Source organism: Cydia strobilella, chromosome 1 (genome assembly GCF_947568885.1).
Source record: "Cydia strobilella chromosome 1, ilCydStro3.1, whole genome shotgun sequence".
NCBI lineage: Eukaryota > Metazoa > Arthropoda > Insecta > Lepidoptera > Tortricidae > Cydia > Cydia strobilella.
The window spans coordinates 23417132-23443504 of record NC_086041.1 but is presented as its reverse complement, the minus strand read 5'-3'; the positions used below and the strand labels follow the sequence as shown (position 1 = coordinate 23443504).

The window sequence follows — 26373 nt, the reverse complement described above, 5'->3', positions numbered from 1 at the left end:
TTTTAGGGTTCCGTACCCAAAGGGTAAAAACGGGACCCTATTACTAAGATACAGCTGTCCGTCCGTCTGTCCGTCCGTCTGTCCGTCTGTCTGTCACCAGGCTGTAAATCATGAACCGTGATAGCTAGACAGTTGAAATTTTCACAGATGATGTATTCTGTTGCCGCTATAACAACAAATACTAAAAACTAATATAAATATTTAAATGGGGCTCCCATACAACAAACGTGATTTTTTTGCTGTTTTTTCCGTAATGGTACGGAACCCTTCGTGCGCGAGTCCGACTCGCACTTGGCCGGTTTTTTATTATTATTTAACTATAAAGTTTGGGGAGCTGAAATTTGGCATACTCGATACTAATAGAAAGACAAATCAATAAAAAAAAATTACAAGCCAAAACTCGCTGGGGGCAGAATCACTTAGCTTATCCTGGCATGGCCTTTAAATACTAAACTAATTAAAGTCGATTTTTGATTGAAAATTAATGATTTTTTTTGCAATAATTAGGTACGTGTCTATATATAAAATGAAAACAGTTCTGAAAAATAGTCAACATCCCTATTTAACAAGTTGTTATCCATTTATTCTCTTTATCGATAAGTATTGGGTACAATTGCAAAGCTATTCGGTTCAAATCTTGAATTAAAAATATAAAAAAGAACAAGTAACTAACTATACGTAATCTGCGCTACCTACTTGTATTGTAACCAAAAGGTTCATTAACTAGGTAAGTTCTGCGACAAAATCTATTACAAATGTACTGTCAAAAATAAAATGACAACTCATTCGATATCAAAATCTACTCGCTTACCCTTTATTCAGAATCATTAGGGACATAGCTATTAGAGAACCCGAGGCGTTCCATGTAGGAAATTTGGATGAGGCATTTTGCTATTTTTGCTAGACACATCCAAATAAGTACATGCAGAAATGCGTACTTGTAAACTATTAGCAATTTATAAGGACAATATTTAGCGTAGCCATAGTTACCTATAAAAAAGTTTTCAATAACTTTTAAGATCAGGTCAGGCCCCGCCTTTTATAAAACCACAGACCATATATGTCATCACAGCTCAGGTAAATCCACAGAATCTACACTACACATGGTCGTCTGCCGCATTGAGAGAGCCATCCATGCCAAAGAACTGTGCCTCGGCACCTTTATTGACATCGAGGGCGCTTTCGACAAGACCCACTTTACCAGCATAGGGAATGCCTTGGATTGCCACGGCGCGGAACCCGGACTAACAAAGTGGATTATGAACATGCTAAACAAAAGAACTATAAGGTATGCAGGTGAACCGCAGGCCGTGGCGGCGGTGCGAGGATGCCCTCAAGGGGGAGTCCTGTCACCTCTGCTGTGGAACCTAGTAGTCAACAACCTTATAACCAAACTGAACGAGGAACACTTCTACACAATAGGCTACGCTGATGATCTGGCAATATTAATATCAGGTAAATTTGCCAGTACAGTCTGCGATCTCACCCAGGCTGCTCTTCGGATTGTAGAACGCTGGTGTAGAGAATTCGACCTATCAGTCAACCCCACCAAAACAGAAATGGTAATGTTCACCAATAAAAGGGCGCTTGGCAACTTTACCAGACCAACACTTTTCCAAACCGAGCTACAGCTGACCGATTAAGTTAAGTACTTAGGGCTAACTCTCGACAGTAAACTCAACTGGAACAATCACATCAACAAACGTATAGACAAGGCGGGAGTTGTCTTCTGGCAATGCAGAAGGATGATTGGTAAGAGGTGGGGACTCAACCCAAAAATTACTCTCTGGCTCTATAAGACAATAATCCGCCCCTTACTCTGTTACGGTGCTCTGGTTTGGTGGCCGAGAACAAACCTAGGCAACGTACGAGACAAGCTACAAAGACTCCAAAGGCTCGCATACGCGGCCACCACTGGCTGTACGAGGTCCACACCGACTGCAGCCATGGAGGTCATATTAAGCCTTCCACCGCTGCACCTACACATACAACAAGAGGCCAGTCTCTCAGCGGTAAGGCTGCGAGCCCTTAATATATGGTCCAACATCATAGGAGCTCTTCACACAACTTGCCTGGATAAGGTGTATGACGAATTTCCAGTGCTCAATTCGGGCACGGATCGGATTCATAAACAAGCTATCTTTGACAAAAGGTACAAAATACAGTTATACGAGGACGACAATTACGAAGGACTCAATCCTCGGGAGCTCAGAATCTTCACTGATGGGTCCAAAACAGACAGCGGATCGGGCTCTGGAACCTTCTCAGAAGACCTGAACATGTCAATCACCACTCCGCTAGGAGCCCATAACTCGGTATTCCAAGCTGAGTGCATGGGCATCACTGCAAGGAAGGTAGTAGGATCCTCCATCCGCATACTCTCCGACAGTAGAGCAGTCCTGATGGCTCTAAAAAGCCATATAGTCACATCCAAACTTATACACGAATGCCACGAACGACTAATGGAGGTATGTCATAACAATAAGATCACCCTACAATGGATCAAAGGACACAGCGGATCCCGGGGTAACGATGCTGCGGACGAGCTTGCCAGGCAAGGATCGAGTGCGGGAGCAATTGGCCCAGAACCGATCCTCCCGATACCGTTTAGCAAGGTACGCTCAATGCTGCTGGCACGTACAGGGAAACTACACACAGAACATTGGCTAAACCAGACTGGATGCAGACAGGCCAAATAAGCCATGCCTGGCATCAACGGAAAGCTCACAAGGGTGCTCCTTCAATTAGGAAAGACCCGACTGAGCATGGTAACCAATGTCATAACAGGTCATGGACTATTTAACAAACATCTTTTTATAACAGGTGTCACAGACAGTCCCCTATGCAGAGGATGCATGGAGATAGAAGAAACAGCCTCTCACGTGGTGCTGGAGTGCAGCGGAGTGGCCCCATACAGGGCAAAACATCTCGGATCCCCGAGAGACCTCCCCGAGGTCCTACTCAACATCAAAGGTTTGATAGGTTTCCTCGAGGAGCTGGGCTGGCAGGACTAGCCCACCCCCATGTCACGCAAAATAGGCGCCAGTCGTCGAGTTGCGGAAAATCGCCCGAACTACAATACAATACAATACAATATGGTCATCATTTAGCGAAGCAATACTAAACGTTTGGTATTTTGATTTTGGCCATAGGGATTTTATGACACAACGTAACTTATCAACACATAACACTAACATGTTCTCTGTTCGTAGGTGCTTTTCGCTACAAAGCGGGATCGTAGCGCGTAGCTCGCGCTGGCAATGAATATTTGCGCTTGTTAGAATGTGCTTGTTAACTATTGAATGACAATCTAATAACAATAAATACAAAGAAACATAGAAATTGGTAAAAGTAAGAGTAATTAATGTACATATATTGATAACTATAATTCTGTTTTTTTTATTCCGTAGACTAAAATGACATTTCATGTGGTACTAAGAAATGTCATGTCTTACACATGAAACGCCATTTTAGTCTACGGAATAAAAAAACAGACCTTACGTAATCCTAGAGCACATAGGTATTGTACCTAGTATACGTAGGTACAATACTTAGAGCAATGCCAAAAAATCATAAGCCTTATCCAATCTCCAAACCACAGCCTTGGTCTGCTTTTAGCGGTGTGATGATACACACCTGCAGTAGTGACAGACGAGTACTAGGTGAAAAATCGAGCCCCTAGCGAACCTCGAGCCGAGCACCGCTTTGGCTGAATTAATTCGTCTCCCGGTGTCTCTTAGTTCGTCATCCCAGGACGAAGACTTACGAATGCGATAGAAATGAACTTTGCGAAGAATTTTTGAAATGGCTAAGGTAGGTACCAATACAGTTCGAGGATGTTTTTGTAATTAAGGTCATGTGGGGTAAGAGAAACATAGTTTATTTTGCTCGGGGCAAGAAAAACAGTACGAGGATTCTTACCCCATCTTACCTGTTGTCATTATCATTAAAGCTTTTTTTAGAAAAAGAATGAATGAATGAAAGAATGAATGGGTAGCGTTTCTTTGCCAATGCTTTTACGATCACTACTGCTACTGAAAGAAATTATTTTGTTTGAAATTCTGAGTATAGGGATGTGGAGACTGATCCGACAAATTTTCCGTATTTGGTACCGTACATTATACCTATGTCATTTCTTGTTTCGAAAGCACATACAATTTCGTATAATGGATCTCTAGCCAGCCTACATTTTCAAGATGTCGTGACAAGTTGACTATGACAATAATTGAGCCGCCCCTGTCTAGCACTAACCAAGGCTTCGGCGCTCGTGCAGGCACTTAGCTGGTCGCCGGCGGCGCACTGATTTATGTCCCGGCGACATCGCAGCGTACAATTTATTTCAATTAGCGTTCGCAGCCGCCGCGCCGCGCCCGCAGCGTTCATGAGCTCTACGCGCCGATTAGCGTGCTACATTTCACACTTCCCACTCGGTGCCGGCGTTTCAAACTATTCATCCCAATATACCTACTCGTATATTAAGAGGAATGGGGACGGCCGCTTCTCCATACAAACGTAGTCCCCATTTTCCTCTCTAGATATTCAAATTATGTATTCAAAGTATCTAATATAATATATTACGCCCCTACGTTTAACTATTTTCGATTTTTTTGATTATTATAATAAACCAATTAAAAAATCGAAAATAATCAAATAAATTGAGTAAATATTTTCAATCTATATTTTCCGTCTGGACGCCCTAGGTACCGCTGGAGAGACGAAGTGCAGAAAGACCTCAGCGAACTCGGCGCCGTCGACTGGACAGAAACGGCTTTGGACAGAGTAGCATGGCGGTCTTTGGTGTCGGAGGCCAAGATCCACTTCGGGTCGTCGCGCCACAGCAGTAAGTAAATATTTTCAATAATGTTATGCCCCTACGTTTAACTACTTTCGATTTTTTGATTGTTGTAAAAATTTGGTGCGAAAAACCGATTTCATACAAATTTTTAAAGGCTCCTAACTCTTATAATAATTTAAAATTCGAAAATAATTAAATAAAGTGAGTGAATATTTTCAGTAATGTTAATATCCAGAGGGGAAAATGAGGACTACTTTTATATGAGATGGCGAGGCGCGGGTCCCCCACTTTCGACTTAATTTCGCGCTACAGAGTGAGCTGCATATGTGGCTAAATCACTCTGAAATATGCTAGGCATGCACTTTCATTCGAATTTCGTGGACAGTGTTTTGAATGACCTTAGTCTTAGACGGTTACTCAGTTTTCAGCGTAGATATTTATTTCCCTAAATGGTCTATACCATTTAATTCAGTTTAATTGAAACTGAAATAAACGATCGAGAGAGGAAGATAAAGTCACCCTGCTATGAATTATATTTAAGGACTTCCGGTTCCGCTTCGAGCCAATCGAGTTATCTGCAGAACCTTGGCCAATTTGGAAGTCCTTAAACAGGCTCAGGTCCCAAGTTGGTCGATGTAAGCAAAACATGGCCAGATGGGGAATGCTCCGTAGCCCCTCGACTCAGTGTACCTGCGACACAGCAACGCAAACCATGGCACATCTACTGGCGTGCCCCGCATGCCCACATCACTGCTCGGAACTGGATCTGAGGGACGCGACAGCCAGGGCTGTCAACACCGCTGCCTACTGGGCATCCATCGTATGAAAATAAAAATGGAACCACGACACGAAAAGAAGAAGAAGCTCTAGCATAAATATAGGGAAGTATTTTAGGAGTTTCAAAGTAGGTAACATAGTTAAGATCTTTTTCAAATGTTGTTAATAGTTGATAATAATGTGGTAACAACTTAACAAGAAATAAATAAAAAGCGAATTTGATAATTGACAACCTCGTGTATTTATGGAAATGTTTAAAAATAGCTTTAAATTATCGAAACAATCCAAAAAGCATTAGGATTCCATTCATCCATCAAATGCGAATTAGTGTCCAGTAAATAGGATTTAAAAAAGATTTCCGAATGTTTGAAAAGGTCACGCGCTCTCTATTTGTCCGTCTCTGTTCAAACACCCTCAGCGCGACACTTCAGCCGCCCCTTAATTTTGCAACCAGTGCATATGTTTTTCTTATTTTGAAATGAACAATTGTGATTGTAAATTTTACATTTTGATTTAAATATTTCAAAACAACTTGAGTCATGTTGAACTTTTTTTATGTGATTAATATTGATTATGGTTGGTGGTGAATAAACAATTCCGTGAGAGCGTCCCACGACGTGGTTTATACTCTGATTTGTAATTAAATTCCAAAAAACTAATCATCATAATCATAATCATTTATTTGCACATAAACAGGGTTTTACATAGATATTATAAAAGTTACATTGGTCTAGCCTTTTTAGCTGTTTGGCAGCATGCAAATGGGTCCTTATAATACATTAAATTTGTATTACATAAGACTACCTTAAATTATCTTAATTAATTACTAACTACATTAACTTAAATTAAACAAGAATAGGATGCACAATAAGTTAACTTTACAATTCAATACAAATTACAATACAGTCCCAGCAATTGATAATAAAATAACTAAGTTCATATGTAATGTCCAGATAATAAATATTTATAATACAAATTTGACAATATTAATTTTAAACATTATTATGCGCAATAAATTCATTAATAGAGTAGAATGATTTTGTCAGATCCTCAGATCCTAACCTCACTCAGATCCTTTTTCTTTCGTAATAATGGAAAATATGTAAAGAAGTAAACTCAAAATTCCCTTTTGCATACTCTAGCATTTAAAATAAATATAGATGTATCCTTTTAGCTTTGTTTAGTTTCTTAAAACATACGGAAAAGAGACAAAGTGAGGTTAGATTATTGGAATTTAATTATAAATCAGAGTTTAGCTTATTTTGCTAAACAAATTTTATATATTTTATTGTTTTGTTTTTTTTAAAGTTACTCTACTCCCTATTTATTTATCAAGACATGCTCTAATATTATCGACTGTATTAATTAAGAAACCAAAGGTGGAAACGCTGTCAGTCCCCTGGTACAATTTTTCTGTGGGTAAGTATTTTACTTTTTTAAATTTTGTATTAATTATTGTAGTCATGAACAATTAACGAAAATCCCTTGGCACTATTTAATTGTTGGATTTCTAAATGAAATGAGCTTTGTACTTATTTACTACCAAAAACACTCAAGAGCAATAAAAACCGATCGCTTTGTATAAAACTTCCATCTCTTCAATATTCCAAGTGATCGGTTTTCCTTAATACTTGTACTATTACTTATTTTAAAACGTGTATCAATGAGTACACAGTTCCTATTTTGTACCTCGTCACAGTGACCATCAATATAAGAGTCGCTCAAGAATACGGACCTCATACTATATATTGTCAATGTGACAAGGTACGAATCGTTGACCATACGAGTTCATATTAAATATTGGTTGCATTTACACTCAAAAGCATTTACAGGCTTCCATCGTCTCGGAGATTTTAAGAGTGTGCGTATAAGAAGCGACCCATTGATACTGGGCTAATAATATTCTCACACGACTACATTAGTTGCATTATGCAACGATTTGCCGACCGTAGGGAGTGCAGGGCTACTCGGATGAAGTGGAATGATCCGTGCATCGCGTGCGGATTACGGCACGAGGGCGCAAAACAACATGCGCGGTAATCTCGGACCGGCGGCGAGGGGGCGACTATCGAAATACGACTAGTTATTACCATTAAATAAAGGTGAGGATATTTATTTAATTTATGGCCCATTTAACATTAAATCTGTATTCAATAATATCTAGCTAGCAATATCATTGATATTATTGTGTCAAATAAAATGTGAAACTTTTCTTTTAAATCTTGAAAAACGAAGAAAAAATTACAGATTTCTATTTTCTTAAAATTGCAATAAAATGTTGTCATGACTCACTACTTCAAATTAGGTCCGGAAGTACTACGTCTTCTTCTTCTTCCTCGGTCCCTCATTGCTGAGGATCGCGACCATGTATGCTCCGTCTCCATAGTGTGCGGTCATAAGCCACATGAGTCACGCACTGCATGTTGCCGCCAACCACCCTCTTCACACCATCAGACCATCTCGTACGTACTACGTAAGTACTACGTATCCGGTGTAATAATATATGTCAAAGAGGATATAATAAGATAGAGCGGTACTGTCATAGTAAATTTTGTAAATTCACTCCCATCTATCGACATACTTTAAAACTAAAAATGAAGATTTATAAAAATACGTTAAAATGTATTTAAATATGGATAAATCAAAAGTCAAAAAAAGTCAAAAGCATTTATTTGTTCAACATAGGTAAGGTACATAAGTACAGGTCTCACATAATCATTGTATCACTATGTTGTGACGTAAGGCGTACAATTTTCCATTTATGGACTGTGGCTGCATGCTGAGCACAGTTACCATTACTTATCAAAATCATCTAACAAAAATTCACTTACACTATAATATGCTGTCAATTAAAAATTTAAATAACTTACTTTTAAAACTAATTATGTCATCTGTATTTCTAAGCTCATTTGGAATTTTATAAAAAAAATTTGGAGCCATTCCAAATATACTTTTAAATGATTTTTTTATTTTCATTAATTATTTTTATATGATTTTTGACCCATGTTCTTTCACTGATATGCGTTAAAATTATAAATAACAAACGAAACCGTCAACGCCCTCTATACGAGAGTAGGCCAAAACTAGTGGCGCCATCTGATCGAGAATCAAATTTTCGTGATTTTCGAGGCACGATTTTTTTTTTTTTTTTTTTGTTTTTTTATTATTACTTAGGGGAACGAAAATTTGATTATTTTTGCGCTACGACGCACAGTTTAGGAGATACAGCCCTATAAACATTTCTGCATGACTAATAGTACATTACTATAGAGGCTGGGAAGGAAGGGGTCGCCGGCCGAATGCATATAAACGGCCCGACGTAGTGAGGCCGGATAGTTATGAGGCCGGATAGTCATGAGGCCGGCAACCCTCCTAACAGCATTTATACGTCATTATGACGTCGCTGACTTCACTTTGCTACCTGCTGTTCACGCCTATGTAAAGTATAGTTCATATAGATTTGGTACGCACTAGAAAATTGTTATTTTTTTAAGCAAACGATATAACAAAGCTATGAATGGTGAATTTTAAATAGTAATGTATTTAGCTTTTAAATATGTATAAGTAAAAAAAAGTCTGTTATGTAAATACTTACGAACTTTTTTCGTAATGGACCCCTTCATCTTCTGAACAACACTTTTGTCAACATTATTGGCGTGTTGTTCCTATGTAGACCGCAACGAATTGATATCCTGGACAATTTGACTAGTCATGTTTAATTTTTAGGGTTCCGTACCAAAAAGGTACAAAAGGAACCCTTATGGTGCGACTCTGTCTGTCTGTCTGTCTGTCACATTGCTACATATCTCGAGAACTACTGAAGCTATCGATTTCAAATTTGGAATAGTTATGAACAACGCTAACCCAAACCACCCCAAACACATTGGAAGTGTAATTTTTAGTGTTCCGTGCAAAACTTTGTTTTGACAAACGGAACACTTATTTTATTTTCTTTTTATTAATTATGAAAAATGCCGGTCGAGTGGGATATCATCAAGAGCTCGAATTGAACATAACAAAACAATTTTTTATTTGTTTTTTATAGAAAAAAAATTGACTTATGAAGGAAAATGTGATAAAAATTACCATTCCCCCCCCCCCTGACTGAATTTTTTTACATAATCATAATTAACATTATCATAAATATTAAGGGAAAGATATAATCACACCTCTATCTTGAAAACTTTTTTTTTAATTGTCATAAAACATTTTCTAATTTAATTGCCCATTGCAGGTGTATGTTACACTTGAAATGAGATTACACTAAAAACACCTTCTTTCAAATAAAATTAAAATTGTTGAAATCGATTCACATGATAACGAATTGTCAATTATTTCCCGCCATGATTTTTTTTTTTAACCACAACTAATTATGTAGGTACCAATTCTATGTGAACTATATACTTTATGTAGAGTGCTTTTCTCAAACATGCAATGAAATAAATAAAGAAATCTCCACGAAGTCAAAGTTTTATTTCTAAAGAAACTAAAAGTAGACTAGGCACAAAATATAACTACCATACCTATCTTTATCACACGTGTCGTATACTTTACTTTACACGTGTAGTTTGTCAATTTATGTCACAAATTTTCAAGATATAGGATTTAAGTATCTTTGATTTTTTCGCCTTGCATCCGTCCGACTGTCGTTAGCCACATACCTACCTAAGTTTACATAGTTTTTTATGTTGATATAATGCTTCACTTCACATACATAGCTTCACATGCATTCGTTTGGAAGTTTACCTTTATTGTAATGATGTATGTTGCAATCTTAAAAGCTAAAAATTTGTGTAAACATCTACTTATCTACAGTTGGCAACAAAATTGACAATTGGTATTTGGTACCTTTTGTTTTTGTTTGTAGGTGTAAGTTCTTTATTAATACATACAAATTATTTAAATATGACAATTTCAAATCCATACGGACGTAACGGACGAGATCAATTAGCAATTTAATAAAGTTTTAAATCTTATTCTACTCTTAAATCTCTTGATAGAATTACTACGGTTGGCTGCTTATATTAAAATAACGTAATAGAAACGATTCCAAAATTGTATCGTAAACCAATCTACCCCCGTCACACACATGACCAAGAAGCTGTGTCACATGACTTCGCCTGGCTAGCGCCGCCCCGCGCCGCCATTGGTCCGCCGGCCCGCCCAGACTTGCTAACTCCCTCTTTTACAATTGACATTCTAATGTTTACGATACGCTAGTCACCGTTACATTACAATTCAATTACGGACTGTAATTACAGAGGTTCCTTTGAATTGGTTACTGAAATTAAGTTTAGGTATCTGTTAATTTATTGACTCAAATAAAAATAGTTTAATAATTGTTTCTTAAAACACTTTCTGAATGTTGAATCTATCAAGGCACTATGCTATTTTGTTTTGATAATGTTTAACTACCCAAGATCTGAGCTGTTTTAGGGGATCAAGTAGTCGAAATAGCTATTTTTACAGACTATCAATACTAGCTTATATCAGTATTAAGTCAAATCAATTAATTTCACGACGTAAAAAAAATATCCGATTTATATTGCCAATATAACACCCCCACACCCGCGATAGTCATATAGTCCCTTACGTAATTCGGTCAGATTCGCGACCGACGTGACAATGTAGCCTGTGGACTGGGACACAAGATGGGATCTCATCTATCTCCCTCTCGCCCGCAGGGGCCCGGGTATGCCGCGCTCGCTCAGGGGGTGGGACTCGATGTAATCAGGGGATGATGTGACTCGCGATCTCCGCAGCTTCAAAGATCACAATTATCAGACCAGTCTGTCGAAAGCCGCGACTGGGTGGTGAAGTCACCTAAAAAGTCAAAAGAATATTAATCTAAAAAAAAATCATAACTTCGTCATTGAAATTATATTAGTAATTTGTATAAATAAGCATGATTATGATATATGTCAAATAAAAGTAAAATAAAATACATTAGTTATATATTTAAAAATTATAATAATGTGTTTGTTAGTGGGTGTTGTGTCAGTTGAGTAAGGGTTCGGAGCCAGTTGTCGAGCTGTCGACCTTGTGGGAGAAGCACCGGGCGCCGGCCGCGGCCGTCCGTAGGATGGGAACAGGTAGGTACCCGTACCCACCATACATGCACTTATCGATATCGCTGCGCTATCATTAAAACCAGCTTAATATTAATATGTATTAACGACAAATTTCTTTACAATACGTCATATTTACAATACGTTTGTAACATAGTTAAAAGCAGGGATAGTCCTTCCATCGTTACGCATGTTTATTTTGATAATAAAGAAATAACACATTAAATACCTGTAGGTACTAACCCTTCCATGATGGATTTTTATTAAAATTAAGTAAAGTAGAACTGAGAGCGTTTTACGCAGGCAATAATCTGTGAAGAGAGCTTGATCAAGGTTAAATAACACTAAAGCGACTTTTGAACTTACAAAAAATCATATGTTGATAATGAGGATTTTAAAATTTCCATCAGTGCCGCTTTTTTGTGTCTGTGTTTTACTACGTTATCGTAGCACCGACGGTGCTACGTAGGTGCTACGACTTTCATAGCTTCGTCGGGCGCCGTAGAATTAATCGTAGCGTTTAAGACTGTTTCATATTTCATACAATTCATTTTCAACGTTTACTACCTAATAAGAAAAGTGGCATTATGGGGTAATTTATAGAGGTCAAGAACGAAACCACTTGATAATTAATACCGGATCCGAGCACCTGGCAGCTGTTTATCGGTACAACAAATTGAAAATGCAATTTAGATAATATTAAAAAGAGTGAGAAGTGAGTGAGTGCTGAGCTCACTTTTACCAGACTCCGGCAATGCCAACAGAAAGATTAAACGGCTCAATTCGAACAATGCTTACAAGATGTTGCAGCGACACGATACTGACCTGTCAGTGTCAAAAGTGACGTTTTTGGTTTTGGGTTATTAGGGTTAGTCTATACATACATGTATATTTGTAGTTGGATTTGTAGTTGGGTGTAAGGTAATAATAATACTGAACCAATTTTTATATGACCTGCAGTTTTGCAGGCTGCTGCCAGCCTCCCGGATCATGTAATAAAGATAGTACGAGTATATCAAACTAACAGGTTATTTGCCTAATAGTTGCAGCTGTTAAAATATTTTCAATATTTTATTGTTACAATTTTTAAGGAGTCTGAATGTTACCTACTTTACAGCTTTCTACTACAAATAAGACATCTTAAAAATAACTATCCAATGCAACTACGTAGGCTATACACGCATTACCAACACACGTATTTAAATCGGAATATTGATGTCATATAGCTATCCACTTAGCGTAAATAGTTAAGAGTTCATTGTTCTCAGTTAATAAACAAATAGGAGGCAAGATCACGGGTTGGGATCCTTACAACGTAACTTAGGGACGGACCCTAAACTTCTTAGTGTACCCTTACCAAAGCCTCATTCGAGTACAGGGTGTTAACGTATTAAAGTTTAATTAAACTATAAAGTAGTCATTTGATATTGCTTAATTAACTAAAATGATAATCATTGGTGATGCTTGCGTATGCGTAATCACTTTAAATATTTGATGAATTAGTCAGTTAAATTATATTGATTCATTTAAATTTGACAGTCCATTTATTTAATTTCAAGCGTTGAACACAAATTACTTTACAGAAACACTCTAAAAGATACAATTTTTTTAAAGTTTTTGAAATCAAACCAGATAAGATCTTAATTTGATAAAAAAAAGTATAAACAGTTTGATCAATAGTTATTTGTTATACAAGGGTGCAAAGTTGTATTTTACCCGCGAGTGTGGAATTGAAACATGAGCGTAGCGAGTGTTTCAACACACGAGAAGTAAAATACATTTGCACCCGTGTGTAACACAAAACTTTTCCCCTCACTATAGCGAGGAAAGTGCAACATCCACAGGCGTTAGATCATCTTCATCACTGGAATCACTAATTTTTTTACGATATTATAACAGAAAACACTAGAAATTCTGAAAAATTTTGTTGACAATGTTGACATTTCTGTTCTGACGTATGAAATGTCAACGATGCGTTTTGAAATTGCATCGACTTAACTTGTGCGTTCAGAATTATATTTAACATCATTATAAAAAATCTAACGTTTCTTATGGAATTTTAAGGTTTATGACTTAAAATTATTAAATAAAGCTAAATTTGGTATTTTTTATTAGATTCTCAAACCATTTATTTAATGATAATTAATATCGAACGAACCATTATTATCAGCGTTTTACGTTTTGTTATCTGTCAAGCTACTTAAACACGCTCCATCCAAGGTCAAATTACTTTCCCCACTAGTGGATAAAATGCGTTTTTCCCCGCTTGTTTTAAAGGATAATAGACGGCTTTCCGAGCTAGTGAGGGGAAAAATTTATTTTTCATTCTAGATGCCATTTCATGACGTAGACGAATTCAGGGTCCCAGCAATTTGACTCGAAAAACTGACGGGATGTACGAAAAGAAAATATTTGTTGAATTCCAATTAAATCTTTCCAATTTCCCGTATATTTTATACGCTATCAGATTAAAACATGATAGACAAAATGTAAATTAAACCAAAGTTCCGCCTGTGTATTGGCATTTTCTCCTGTGATTCATTGACGGTTTGGATTTTCTTACGCTTTACTTAGTTTAGTAACGTAGGAGTCTATAGTAGCTTTTTAGGTAGTTACACTGTTACACTGTAGGGAAACATTCGTCGTGGGGTTTTTGAGATCTTTCCATCTTAACTTAAGGGTAAACGACTGTTTCAACTTTGACTCGTCCCTATAAATAGCAAGAATGTCGGTACGAATTGGTCGTGAATCCCGTGAATATTTTCGATCCTCCCCTGTATAGTTCACAATAGTTCGGCACCATGTAACGCCAGGCGTGTTAAGCCGGCGCCGGCAAATCAATGATCTCCGTTCCGTAGTGTGTATCTTCTGGAAGGGACAGAATGGAAAACCATGGCTTATTGATGACAATCGTACATCGACAAACGCCGCGCCGAACGAAAAGAAAAAATGTTTCGGGATAACAGGTGCTACGAAAAGTGACTATTTCCATACATTATATGTATAAGTAAGTTTCAATTGGCGTTTTCTAGCATCGATTACCATCTTGTTTATCATCAAGTGATCATTTTTTCCTAAAAATTTAGTTTACATTTCATACATATAATTTCATTTCTTAAACTTTAATGTACTTACATCGAATAATATTCGTATTGGTTTACCAGAGTTAGACCAAGATAAGTCTGCAACGATTTTGATAGCACACGCAATGCCAGTGTTATTTTAAACGTCAAACTTCTATGAAATTATGATGTATATAACACTTGCCTGTGTGTACTATCAAAATTGATGCAGACTTATCTTTGTCTAACTCTAGTTACTTCTAGTAGGTATAGAGAGATGCATGATGGAATGCGACTTAAGCCTGTCACTAAAGGGATCCCCATCTTATACGAACATGCACAATCATATAGCGTTAACACTAACACATTAATGGATTAATTTCAATATTAACAATTATTATTTTTAAATGATTGAGCTTGATTTAGGGATTGAGAACAACTATTTAGAACTTTTGTAATGTCAATATTTTACTAATTAAAATTGCGTTGAATGTGAAATTTTAGACCTTCGCCACCAATACTTATTAGCTAATAATTTTGCTACAAGCTGAACATATCATCACTCATAGATTATGATAAAATATATCCATATATTGTGTCTAATACAGACCTTACATAGAATTAAGACCGTTCATGAGTGCACAGCTGTAAATATATTTGTATCAATAATAAATAATACCACTAATAAACTATACCCAATTCCAATACTGATTTTATTTCATCTAAAACAATTACTACAATCCCGGATTACAAAATATCTAAAGCGTAGGTTAGTCTAAACTAAAACACGGCTAATACTCGAATAATATGAGGGCGTCGATTACCGATATTGCTCATCGGAGACCTGCCGCATGCCGCACTAAGCACTGCTACAGAAGGTCTGTTTCATTCTAATACTAAGTACCTATAGCTAAAACAAGTTAAAATAATAAAAACAACTGTAGCGGAGGACGGTTTTTTTTCGTATTAGACTTCCTTGTTTTATTAAATGTAGGTACACCATTGTTATATTACCCCGGTAATTACAAAAGTATGCTTATTAAGCTTAAATTAAGAAATAAAACTATGAAAACGGATTATATCGCGTATATTGAATTTATAATACATCCCGACGTTTCGAACGCTGTAAAGGGTTCGAAACGTCGGGATGTATTATAAATTCAATATACGCGATATAATCCGTTTTCATAGTTTTATTTCATGAGTAACTATCGCGGTAACCGAAGACTTAAATTAAGAACTAATTTTAGCAATTATCTGTTAAGATGAACTATACCTACTTAAAATGGAAATTCTAATTTAGTTGTTGGTATTATAAGTATAACTTATACTTTTTAAATCACATTTACTATCGCGTCTATCGCGAATTTATTTTGTTACCTTTATTTACCGACGTTTCGACACAGGTTCACTAGGCTAGGCTAGGTTTATTTATACTTATTTAATTAAGAAAATGTATTGAACGCGACAAGAAATCCGAGCATATAACGATGTTTCGAATGCAAGTTAACAGGATACACCGCGGCAGCGCGAAATCGCCTTTTCATACAAACGTTGTCCTCTTTTTCCTTTCCTCATTATATTAACATTATTAAAAATATTTTGACATTGTTGTATATCAAACACAGCTATGCCCTTATGTTTATTTCTTTTTCGAATCTAATTATAATAAGTTAGGAGCATTTAAAAATTTGTATGAAATCGTTTTTTCGCACCTTAACTTTTACACTAATAAAAAAATAGAAAAAAGTCAAACATAGCTATTGGGCATAGATATTGTTAATATACTACTTACATCAAAATATGTTAAAACATTTTCCATAATGTCAATATCCAGAGAGGAAAATGAGGACTACGTTTGTATGGAGAAGCGGCCGCAGTGTGTATCCTCATAATAAAAGCGATAACGGACCTTCGGTGCATGTTTGCTGTGTGGAATTAGTGGATGTTAGTGAGTGTTCCGTTTCGCACGGCCTCTGTAATTTGTCACGCGTGCTCCCGTGGGGATCACGTTTCGATGCACTCGGGTACACTACTCGATGTTACATGTAGAATTGTACATAGGTATAGTCATTGGCATAAATATATATACATTGCAAAAATATGTGTACGCTCTTACACCTTAGAGAATAAAGTCCTGTTCACATATTGTTGAGCCATTTGTCTGGATCGATAATTTTGCCTTCGACTGTACGAGTATAAGTAACGTTTTCCATTCTATGCCCAAATGCCTTTGACTAGTAGCTAATATCCCATATAAGCCAAGACCCCAAATAAGTTTACCAAATGAAAGGGCTTTTTGAGTAGATTACAAATATATAACATATTCTAACATTTTCACTACTTGGTCTAACAAATAATTAGAAAACGCTCAAAAATTTCACAATCCTGAGTTGATTTTGAACTGCTCTAAATTTAAAATAGCTGAATGGATTAGTCCAAAATTTATATACAATGACTGTGAATATCCGCTATATTATATCTTAAAAATATAAGTATAATTTTCTGGTCTAATGTATGTAATATTTATTTTGGTATAGTATAACAGAAAATTATAGTGTTATTTAACTTAATGTACTTTTCGTATTTTTGGACATATCTGGTTAATTATTTTTAGACATGATGTAGAGGATATTCACAGTCATATAGAATAATATTTGGACTAATCCATTCAGCCATTTTCAATTTAGAGCAGTTCAAAGTCAACTGGATTGTGAAATTTTTGATAATTTTCTTATAATTTTTTAGACCAACTAGTGAAAATGTTAGACTATGTTATATATTTGTAATCTACTCACAAAGCCCTTTCATTTACCTCACATGGTAAGTTTAAAAGAAAAAAGTTAAAAACTTTGTACTGACGATTTTGTGACGTCACAGTTATCCACCCCACACTCTTAGAAAGTGACAAGTTCTTATTTCGTACTCAGTAGACTCTACCGAACACAACGATACCACTTCCCAGGTAGCAAAATGACGTCAGGGACGTCATAATGACTGCTACTGGGGTTGTCGGTGGAATACTGTCCAGTCACATCGAATGGTGTATTAGGCCCTCTGGCCGCTGTACTATTAAAAAAAATCTGTAAAACCTAGGTTAAGATGTACTAACTCTAATATTATAAGTCTGTATATAACTAACAATCTATGGGCAATCTGGCCTGAAACAAATAATTTATTATTATTATTATAATACTGAAACACTTAAGTGCAGTTCAGTTTTGATGCAATATATTTCATGTAGGTACCTATTAGATTAGATTACCGAAGTATTAAATTAAAAAAATAACCTATTGCCGTAACTTAAAAAAAAAACGGCCAAGTGCGAGTCGGACTCGCCCACCGATGGTTCTGTATTTTTTAGTATTTGTTGTTATAGCGGCAACAGAAATAATCTGTGAAAATTTCAACTGTCTAGCTATCACGGTTCATGAGATACAGCCTGGTGACAGACAGACAGACAGACGGACAGTGGAGTCTTAATAGGGTACCCTTTGGGTACGGAACCCTACAAAGCTCTTGGTGGCACCAAAAAGAGGATAATTACAACACTTCGCGGCTTTCCGTAGAGGCCTGAAAGACGACAGCAAAGTCGCCTAAGCCCGCTTCAGGAAAAAGAAAAGATATTTTCTTGAAAAGGATTCACGGTATTAGGACGCGCGACCGATTACACCGTTAAATAAATTTATTATTTTGATATATTTTTTCTTCTTTCTCTTTTTTTATTTAAATGGCAGTCTGGTCCAGGGACCGGACAACCCTTTCCGCGATAAAACCCTTTCAATGGGCGACACTTAAACACGGCTAACACATTGAAAGACTTTCCCTTTTGAACGGCAAGCCCATTTATACCCCTACCTTTGACTAACCCTTACCGAAAAGCTAACCAAAAATAAGGCTAGCTCTTAATAAGGGTTACCCTTATCTTTAAGCGCTTTTTATAAAGGTTTCCCTTTGCGTGAAAGAGACAGGATTAATCTATACCTACGGTAGAGTATGAAAAGGAAAGAAAATACGTGCCTAGTCAAAGAACGCCGCCATCGCCGCCGACGATCGCTCGGATTCGAAGTAATGTGTGCTTTATGAACAAGGTAGACGACTTAAATTAGCACGCTTATATGCTAAAAGGAAAGCCCTTTATAAGGCTAACCCTTATAAGCAATATGCAAGGTGTTGGTGAGCGGATGATAAGGGTTTTGTAAGGGTATTTGGGCTACCGATTACTCAAATGTGGTAGCTTTATATAAGGGTTTTTAAAACCAAAACAAAGGGTTTCGTCTGGCAAAGGGTATGGTGAGTTAAGCCTTATGCAATACCCTTATAAAACCCCGATAAGGGATAGCGGGCCGGTCCCTGGTCTGGTCAAACCAATTGGCACAAATCTACCATTACCCAGTTTTAAATGCAGGGCTCGGAACCGGTATTGAAATAACTGTTAATATCGTTCCAAACCCGTTATATTATTACGTTCATTAAAACCGGTTAATTTATGGAACGCGACCTATAAAAATACGTTCTCTCTTCTAACCGGTAAGAAGACAGAACGGAATACGAAAAAAACATGGCACTTTTCTTGTATTTTCTTTGTGGATATTGGTGTTGAATTTTAATGTAGCGCTTACTAATAAGGTGACACGCCATTAGAAATACATTCGGGCAAAATTATCTAATATCTTACCACGGCCCATAATAAACTTATTACTTTACAATTACAGAAAAATTCCTTTGACATAATTACCATCTATTACCTAAATTTTGAGGGTAGATAGGCGGTAAGAAAGATAGGTCGTTTCGTAAGTTTGACGGTGTGACGGTAGGCTTTCGCGCGAAGAAAAGGGGCGAAGGGGAAGGTTTCAGTAAACGGAACAAAAACACCGACGTTATTAGCGAGATTGATGTAATCTGACTAATCTATTTAGGGAAGGGGCGCTCAGTGGCGCTTAGAAGTGTCAATTAATAAATAAATAAACGCTTTTATAATGCGGTTTGTATATATTATGTCGATTGGTTACCATAAAATACAAATACAGGGGACCCCAGTCCTAATACTTTATACTCGGGCTTCCACAAAAATATCATTAGATTAGATACGAGTACAATTTGTCATCTCATATAAGTAACCTAACGCAGCTGACATGGTCTTCTAAATAGACAAAGGCACCCGAATAAATTCAGATTTAAAATAAAATAATACTTAAAAAAAGGAAACTGACTTCAAGACGGATAAAATAAAATATATATATGCGGGAGCAACTGATCTTTGAAGTCCGTGCCTATAAAATTTGATGAGATCCCTCAATTCCTCAAAGGGTTCCATCATCAGAACTGGCTTTTGACAAAATAGGTCCACTTGGAACTACATTATACCTATTTTCAAACGGTTCAGAAATGACGGAGTTCTAAGGTGACAGATACAAAGATAAATACGATCGCATTGATACCCTATACTCCTTTTTGAAGTCGGTTAAAATAATTAATTAATCGAAACAGTTTTTAGATCGACTCTTTACTTGTTAGGGGACGAAATATACATATTTTTTACTTTGTTTAGTTTATGCAGAAAAATCATATTTCATATAGGTAATTTCGTCAATTAAGAAATGCTAAAAACCTAACTGTGATTATTTTTCATACAGGTGATCGTCTACTGGACATCCCCTGTAACGTTTGCGGTGACAGAAGCTCTGGCAAGCACTATGGAATCTATAGCTGTGATGGTAATAAGTTTACAATACTTACCATGCAGTATTGTATGAGTGCAGTGATTAGCAAAAATATAAATTATATTATATACATATATACTTATACTTATATATTATATACTAAACTTAGTTGAATCTTCGTAAAATCTTAGGTTAGGTATAATATAGATAAAAGAAAATTAAAGCAGAATCGGGTTCTAGGCCGTTTTGTGTAAGATTGCCCCTTGTCTTTGGCGGTAAAAGTTTTAGAATAAATTTATCTTGTCCAGGTTGTTCCGGCTTCTTCAAGCGATCGATCCACAGGAACAGGGTGTACACGTGCAAGGCGGGCGGAGAGATGAAAGGCCGGTGCCCTGTGGACAAGACCCACAGGAACCAGTGCCGCGCCTGCCGGCTCGCCAAGTGCTTCCAGGCCAACATGAACAAGGACGGTAAGTGGCGATCGATCCACAGAAAAAGGGTGTACTTACATGTACAGTCAGCTGTAGAGAAAAGGTACCCTCCCTGCATAGAAATTTTCACAAGACCCACAGGAACCAGTGCACTGAGTAATTTTGACTACTTACAAATGTTACAATCACTTTATGTGATTATGAATAAGTGACCGTAGCATGCCAACTATGTGTGTTATTGGGCCGTATGAAACGTACTAGGCAAGCAGTTGAAATCAATGGAAAATACATAATCTCACAGATTATGTATTTTATAATAGAATAGAATAAAATTGTATTCGTAAGCACAAACAAACATTACATAATATAACAATAATTTTCTATAACCTCTATTGTTCACGCCAAAACAAAGCAGGATACAGATCTTTTGATACAGAGATTCGCCAGAGATTACAAATACAAAGTAGAGGCGAAGCGATATCTTCCAAATAAACTACTTCAGAAACCAAATTTTTTCGGTGTTGTTTTCACATAAAAATGCCTAAAGTACAATGCCAAGAACGTAATCCCACGTGTGCGATCACGACGCACTTGACCAGTTTTGTTAGAGCAAAATACTGATACAATACAACAACAGTCCGAAAGTAATGGCGCCACGCTATTGTTACAAAGTGTATCTATCGGACTCGCAGCAGGTTGTTTTGTACACCGCTGAAATATCGAGTGGGACTCGGTCCCCAGTTCGATTTCCGCTTGTCTGAGCTGTCATTACGTACGACGAATTGATATTACTTACGGTATTGTGTGGTGGGCCATTGTCAGTTTTATTCACCTGCCCAAATTGTCATTCGGTCCAAGGAATGACAGAGTACCTATAGACACCTATTTATTTAATTATGTCATTACATTACGAGTACAGTAACTAGGTTTTCATAATGTTAAATGATCGGTAACGTCGTTTCATTTTCATGGCTAGTAATTTGGAGTTTGACAAAGTGCTATGTAACCAAACCCTATGCTACTTGCCTAACGATTTTTGTTTTTATTCTTAGTTTCCATCTACAATATGTGTTCGCCACTGTTCGCCTAAAAGAGTTAATGTGTAATTTAAAACGGTATTTAACTCTTTTAGGCGAACAGTGGCGAACTCATATTGTAGATGGAATATTGTGGATGGATGGATTGTGGATGGGTTTGGAATGAATATGACCTGGCAAGAAACAATTGATATTGCTTGGTTTAATGGCGCAGCGACCCAAAATGAGTCTTGGCCTCCGACACGAGTATACGCCAGTCGTCTCGATCCTGTGCCATCTCCCGCCAGTTATATTGCTTATTGAAGTAAAACTTCTTTAGGCGCGACTAGAGGGTCTCAGATTTTTTTTTCTGACGGAAGTATCGCTCAGTAGTGACACACGCACAATAGGACACACGTCAAAGTGCCAACATAGCGATAAACGTCATTGTCAAAGAAGTTTTACTTCAATCGCGCGTAAAGATTACACGCACACACTTTTTCTTTAATTTCGGGTGGTTGGTCGAGGGTTAAAAAAATCGTTAAGTAGATTGTGGATTTGGTCGTTTTGATCCAAGTTAATGCTATAATTTTTCTACCTTAATATGACACTTATTACATCCGCTCCGCCGCTGGCGAGATGACATAACCGAGCAGGCAGGCATAGCCTGGGCCAGTCTGGCCGCCGACAGAAAACTATGGTGTAACATGGAGGAGGCCTACGTCCAAAAATGGACAAACCCACATAAAAAAATACTAGTTAGTAAAACTTAGTTATAATTTCTTTTCTTTGTAACTTTTTTCAAAATAATATGTACTTAATCTAAATCTTTTTGTAACACTTATACTTGGGAAATACAAGGCTTTTATTATTATTATTTGTCTGTCTTTCCATATCACGGGACCATGGGGTCCCGGACCTTTGGGAGGCATGCGTGGGGCCGAAGCCAACAGCGCAGAGGCCCCCTTAAGACAATTTATTCTAAAAGCAAGGGATACACGTGGCGGATATCATCCCCGAACGCACAATATGATACATCCGGAGGTGCAAAGACTATTGCAGTGCAGCACTTTTGTGCTGCGATGGGAACTAAGGTCATGGGCTATAGATTTGAATGTTGGATGGACTGGATAAAAGGCTATGGGAGAGACTAGCGGATACCTGCCGTGACAATCAGTCTCAAAATTGTTAAAGACAGGTGGTAACTCGCCAACTCATTTAGTGGGCCCTACAACGGCCGCACGCACAGTGCGACAATAGAGCAACACTTCAGAGCGGCTGTGAGGTTGTCGAGAGGTGAGTCTGCGGTAGCCAGTTCCCGGTAATCAGTTCAGCAGGCCGCCGGCGTTATGACATTTTACACTTCCAACCTGGAGAATAGGTCCCGCTCTTGCGACTCCACTCTGGCCGGCCAGTCAATAGGAATAGGGGTCCGCGGTGTTGGCACTCACCGTCAGCTCGCCAATAGCTGCCCCCGCGGGGTTATTATTATTATTATTATGACACTTATTTGTACGCATTTCCTTAATCTGACGAGGACAAGTTCGACGCCCGATTTTCACATTGTAACCGTCAGATTAAGGAAATGCGTACAAATAATCATCAGATTTAGGAATAGCACAATTATAGCATTTATTTGGACTACAATGTCAAAATCCACAATCTGCTTAACGATTTGTTGAACCCCCCACCAACCAACTGCTCAACATAGACGGCTAGAAATGGTAAAGGTAGACTCCACGGGGTAGCAAGATATGGCATCACTCATATCTTAATCTGACGCGCTCGAGTAACTACAAAAATCCCCTCTTGGGCTCCCTGACCATAAGAAGATGCATTTCGTTTTCAATTGAGTACGCCATCAGGAAGGGCGCTGTGTAATTATTATGCCTACTTTGGCTGTATATGAAGTATACAAAACTCCCCATATAAAATTTTATCTACACACATATCATAAACCCTCTATGATGCCTTAAAAATCCGTAAATAATGGCCAACATTAAGATAAACTGTTTTGTTACAGCAAATTTTTTATCTGTGAAAATGTTATTATTGCTAAATAATAACATCGATTTCGATAATATTATTTTATTCAAATTTCGAACATCTCTGAAAAACAAAGAAATTTGATTTGACCTCTATTCTAATATCAGTCGAGATGACGTTTTATTCGAAATGAAATGTCAATTGCATACAAATTTGACAAATCTCGCTTGTAAGTTGGTATCGAACGATATGGCAATCGACCCCCACTGTAGTTTGTCTCTGAATTAAAAAAAAACTACGGATGCGTGACATGCGTGAAAAAAGCTTCTTTGCCGCCATTTGACGTGCAGTTTATCTTTTAATTACTTTGTAAGTAAAAAATAATTTGTTTTGTTGTTTTTAAAGTAACTCTAGGAAAAGTTTTGTGTATAAATGCGTGATAAAGATATTTCGGAGACGTCACCTCATATCCGCGAATTCCGCCAGAGATCAACTATGCCCCAATGTCGGCTGTAATATGAGGTTAGTGAATATATCATAGAAAGTTTATAATATGTGTGTAGATAAAGCAGTGTATGTAACTATACATAATTAGGCATTAACCCTTAAATGCATGATTTTTTGTATAACTTTTTAATAAATTGAAATAGATGTGTCATGCTGTATAAAAGTAATAAATGTGATTTTGGATAGCTGCATATTGAGCCACGGACCATCAAATATACGATGCATATATACATCATTATGCATTTAAGGGTTAAAACACTCGTGTGATTCTATTATGAAACTCACTACGTTCGTTTCATAAGCCTACACTCCAGTTTTAATGCCTTTCATTATGTAGCAGTCACATAAACTACTATGATAGCATCATCATAAAGGCGAGCCTTAATTAAAAAGGTAATTTAAAGACATATTTAGATACACTTGCCTGTTTTATATCACTACCAGCCTAATTTCTTGGGTGTAAGTATTAAGAGCAAAACTCGTCACCTCGTCAGGCGGGGCGCAGAAATCTTAATACACAGTAATAACTTATCAATATTCATAGAGAACCATGCGACCGCAATTCGGGTTTATAAACCTCGACGGGCTCACTTTGTCTATTTAGGGTTGACAAATCAGTTAACAAAGTTCTATTTTATGTTGGGTATGTAGAAATTTCTAATATAGACACCTGAATCACCTGATCGATTTTTTGGCATTTTAATGGCTCCTCTAAACGATGGCCCAACGCTGAGCCAGCGGTTGGCCAGATGGTTGAAACGCAATTACACGATAGCGACATTCAGTTGTGATCTATTCGTTTTCCAAGATTGACGTGAAAGCATATATTAAACGCTGCAGCAATTTATGTAGGTATACACCACGTACCAACATTTTCTTAACGTGCATGTAGCCGCCGTTCAGGTCTCGACGACAAATAAAAAGACTTCTTGAATAGGTGCTGGTTACGTTACAAGGTACAGTTGACGAAAACGGTTAAAGGGTGTAGAAGTGGTGGTTTTAGTATGGAGGCTGATGCGAGAGTGATTCAGGTAAATTTGAATAGTAAAAAGGTAGTTTAAATTTAGGTGCCTCTAATTGTCCGCGATACAAGTTATGTGGAGCGCTCCTATTGGTGCTTTAAAAAAGCCTCCGCATAGTAACTGAGCCCGACGGCTGCGTTTAGCTACTGCATTATACAAATAAAAGGTTGCGTTCGAAACAGTGCATAATAATAATATTAAAGTAATGTTAATATATCAACACGTTTTTAACAAATTTATTGAATTTTTCCTTTTTTATTGTGGAACGTACCACATCAGAATTTTATAAATTGTATATGCAGATGTCAATGTAGCGTCTTACGTAGCCGAACGACGCGCGAACGCGAAGCGAAGCGGCGCGACGCGGCTAAATCAATCCTTTGATACGCATAGAAGTGTCCTAAGAAGTGTAGTTAACATTAGTATAGATGAAGCGATTTCTATTAATTGGATCCAGACAACCTACTTTTGCGTAAAGTTGACTACCGATTATGCAAATCACGTCACCAGATGTCACTATAAAATTGATACAATTTAAAGGCATGAATACAACATAAAGAAGGTTGCATATACCTCGTATGTCAAGACCAAGACCTTTCTTTATTCATAATGTTGTTACATGGTTGTTACCTTAGCAACTGTTATTTATTTACTGTCAGAAAATAGTTATTTGTTATACAAGGGTGCAAAGTTGTATTTTACCCGCGAGTGTTTCAACACACGAGAAGTAAAATACATTTTCCCCTCACTAGCTCGGAAAGTTGTCTTTTATCCTTCAAAACAAGCGGGGAAAAACGCGTTTTATCCACTAGTGGGGAAAGTAATTTGACCTTGGATGGAGCGTGTTTAAGTAGCTTGACAGATAACAAAACGTAAAACGCTCATAATAATGGTTCGTTCGATATTAATTATCATTAAATAAATGGTTTGAGAATCTAATAAAAAATACCAAATTTAGCTTTATTTAATGATTTTAAGTCATAAACCTTAAAATTCCATAAGAAACGTTTGTTTTTTTATAATGATGTTAAATATAATTCTGAACG

At 37.1% G+C, this 26373-nt stretch overlaps 1 protein-coding gene across 1 annotated transcript in view; it reads left to right on the top strand.

Annotated features, from left to right (window-relative positions):
* The first annotated feature begins 1103 nt into the window (after positions 1 to 1103).
* The window catches only part of LOC134752430 (protein dissatisfaction), a 69500-nt gene continuing 44230 nt past the window's right edge, over positions 1104 to 26373 (top strand). The window contains exons 1-4 of the mRNA XM_063688441.1: positions 1104 to 1562; positions 11559 to 11664; positions 20339 to 20419; positions 20674 to 20835. Of these exons, the coding sequence (XP_063544511.1) occupies positions 1104 to 1562; positions 11559 to 11664; positions 20339 to 20419; positions 20674 to 20835 (808 nt within the window). The remainder of the gene's footprint in view (positions 1563 to 11558; positions 11665 to 20338; positions 20420 to 20673; positions 20836 to 26373) is intronic.